The sequence below is a fragment of the Asparagus officinalis genome, chromosome 4 (genome assembly GCF_001876935.1).
Source record: "Asparagus officinalis chromosome 4, Aspof.V1, whole genome shotgun sequence".
Taxonomy (NCBI): Eukaryota; Viridiplantae; Streptophyta; class Magnoliopsida; order Asparagales; family Asparagaceae; genus Asparagus; species Asparagus officinalis.
Window position 1 is genome coordinate 144411235 of NC_033797.1, and position 3446 is coordinate 144414680.

The following is a 3446-nucleotide window of genomic DNA, read 5'->3' on the forward strand; positions in this document are numbered from 1 at the left end:
GGGGGGGTGGGGAGGGGGGTGTAAAAAATAATTTACTACACTCCATGTTAAGTATAAAGATCAAATTGCCCCAATTAAATATCTTAAAAAAGACTAAAGTGCGGCAATTACGATGGAGGCTACAGCCTTTCCTCATAGGTTATGCAGACTGCCAAAATTGTCACGACAATAGCTCATAATTTGATGTTCCATGAGAGTCTCTGCATGTTTTCTCATTGAAGGAACACATTTCTCTAAACAGACCTTCCTATTCAATCTTATCTCAATCATAACAATTTTCAATCATAATATGGCCCATCCAGAAATGTTTTTGAAAGCAAACGATTGCAAGCAAAATAAAAAAGTGTACTTACCTCCTTTGCAACATTCATCATCGAAATAAAATTCTCCTCTTCAAACTCAATGTCGTTGGAAATTCGTAGTCTCGCCACCCCTTCTAGTATCTCTTCAGACTTCAGAAGACCGGCACCAACCGCAGCCAACCAACAGCATAAAAGAACATATAATGGATCCCCTGCCTACCCAAAACAGGGAATTTAATTTACAAGCTTGCAAAAAAAATTACTGTGAAATACCTTGTTTGATAAGAGATTTGAGTTAGTAGTTACACTTATGTTAAATAATTATTTCCTTTAAAATCTTAAACCTATTAATACACATCAAAATGTCTGGACAGTCACAGGGCATGGATATTAGTGAAAACTATAAATTAGAATTAACTAGTTAGGACAACAAATATGGAGGGTTAATTTTACTGATTATGACAAGGAGATGTTGCCAAAGTGTGCTCAAGTAAGAGGAAAGTGGTGAGCAATCAATTAATTGATAGGTCCCATGACTTGTGCTTTTGAGTAATTAGGAGCATGAGACTATGCTAGACTGTACTGCTGAGTGTGTTACGTATGCAAATGCAACACACACTTCTTTCTAGCAACTTCATGATTTTTTCCCCCTTCTGTCCGTTGGGAGTTGTTCAGCATTGGCAAATAATGTGAATGTAAGTAGACTACATTATTCTGCAGTCATGGAGGTTAGAAGAAAATCCATTACACAACATCCACACCAAAGAGTAGTCTCATAATTATATTCTGTTTGTACAAAGGCATAATAGAAAAACATTGTAAGAAATCATAACCTGGTTAAGATATTTTAAGTCTCTTTAGTTCAAAATTTCCCCCAGTGCTACATTGTTAATGCATGGCCACTCCAGTTTGTTGGCAAAAGTATTAAATGACATATGACTTCATGTGCTACTCGTGTTTTCTTTTGCTTTATTCATCATCACTTTTAACCAATCTTTAAATTAAGTCCTTTTATATCAGTCCCTTGCATCTTTAATATTTCGAAGTTAGTCCCTCAAGTAATTGAGGTTGACATTATGTTCCCTAATTCTTAAAAGTTGTTGCAAAATTAGTCTTCAGATTGTTGTAAATGCGATTAGATCCCCCAATTCTTATAAGTAGATATAACTTTATCCCTCCCGTCAAGAGTAGCATGAGCAAGATATAGGAATTTGGGGACCTAATAGCGACTTCAGTAGTCTGAGGTCCTTAATTTTAAATTGACAAAGATTTTATGGCCTAATGTCGGGGGAAAACCTTAATTTAAATTTTTTTTAAGTTCCCTTTCTGGGTACTAAAACTTGATCTACACACTCAATTTTCATCAAGGCCTTACACGTCGTAAATGATATAGATGACTAAATTCATAAAAGTGTAAACCATATGATTCAAACTCATATATTTATTTTGATGCTCTTTACTACCTTGAATCTACATCATGTTCATAGTCAAACAAAGTGGCAACAACAACAATGTTCTGTTCATAATTTAAGAAGATATTCATCATATGACTAAGCTATTACAACCTCATTCAAACAAATATTTATCCTCAAAAAGATAAATAACATAAATTCAAGGGGAAAAAGCAGGATTTTAAATGAAAATAGTACCCGACCCCGTCGATCTTGAAACTCGTAAAAAGCCCTAGAATCAGAGATCCCGCACTTCTTGCCGACCCTCCGCCGGAACTCGGCGAAGTCGATGACGTCACCGGCGACGCCGCCCTCGTCGCTGAGGATTCGGGCGAGGAGACCGACAACGGGTAGGGACCCGATAACCTTGCTGGCGATGCTCCCGATGGAGTTTGGGTTGCGTTCCATGTACGCCCGAATTCGAAGACAAGCACCGACCTTAACCCTAGGAGACGATCGAAGCTTGGGAAGGAGAAAGCGGTGGGGTTTGTTGGAGAGGAGAGAGGAGGCCAGGTTAGGGTTAGGGTTAGGGATTGGCGTTGCTGTTAACGTTGGAGTCCCCATTGTTGAGGGGATGAGAGCTCGAGTGATCACGCTATCCTCTTTTGTTTATGCAGTGTAATGAAAGCATGGATGACGAAAGATTGTCTAAGGGCTTGTTTGGCTCAAGGGGAATAAGGATGAAGCGAAATTAGGGGAACATTCACTTTGTTTGGTAACATTTAGGAAGTAAAGTTATTCATCCTAGTTCTTTTTGGTTCATCCCATAATAGTATAAAATTTGTTACCCCAAATTAGGGTGTATAGGTTGTCTAAAAATCATAATAGATAGTTGATCCCCATCAAAACACCGATGATGGAAGTTACAATCTGATGACTTCCAGAATGTTACAATTTGAAGACTTTCACATAGATTGATGAATGTTACAATCTGACGACCTTCACAACAACTGATGAAAGCTCTAATCAACAGCCTTCACAATCAACATCGGGAGTTACAATCTGATGACTCTCATATTCTCAAGGAGCCAAGACGAAGATTACAAGACAATGATCTTTGCAACGCTATGACAAAAGAGATTACTTGTTGATAATATCTTCGAAGCAAGACGCAGAACTCATCACCGCGCTCTAAGACCAAAACGCAGAGGTCATCCCTACGCATCAACACTAAAACGCGGAGGTCCTCCCCGTGTGTCAACATTAAAACGCTAGGGTCAGACCCGCGTTGTAATGTCAAAACGCCGGAGTCGAACCTGCGTTGCAACATCAAAACGCTTGGGTCAGACCCGCGTTTTTGTGTTTGACTGGTTCAAATAGAACCTGAACGGTTTCAAAACCGTAGCTCCACTTAATGGGGACGGTTACACCCCATTATGGAGAGATTTTAGGGGGAATGACACCCCTTAAATCCGTGAACAGTTCTAAAACTATTTCCCATGATTGGAGGGCGGTTACACCCCACTTAGGAGTGATTTAAGGGGGCAGTTACACCCCCTTAATCCTCTATAAATAACTGAAAATCAATTCAGTTCAGGGTTCGGTCTGTTGGAACTTCTCGGCTCGGATTGAACCTTCGGTTTGGCAGCAACAGGAGAGATCCTTGGGCGAGCTTTTGAGGAGATCGACATCATCCTCCAACGAAGATCATCTTCAACTTCGACAATGGAGCTTTCTTCCGGCCTTGGCTTAT

General features: G+C 39.7%; 1 protein-coding gene across 1 annotated transcript; it reads right to left on the bottom strand.

Annotated features, from left to right (window-relative positions):
- LOC109839434 lies at window positions 161-2426 on the bottom strand. Its single transcript, XM_020407858.1, has 3 exons — window positions 1952-2426; window positions 354-518; window positions 161-247 (listed from the first exon to the last, which is right to left on the bottom strand). The coding sequence occupies exons 1-3, from the start codon at window positions 2315-2317 to the stop codon at window positions 161-163; spliced, it is 618 nt and encodes a 205-aa protein (XP_020263447.1). The 5' UTR covers window positions 2318-2426.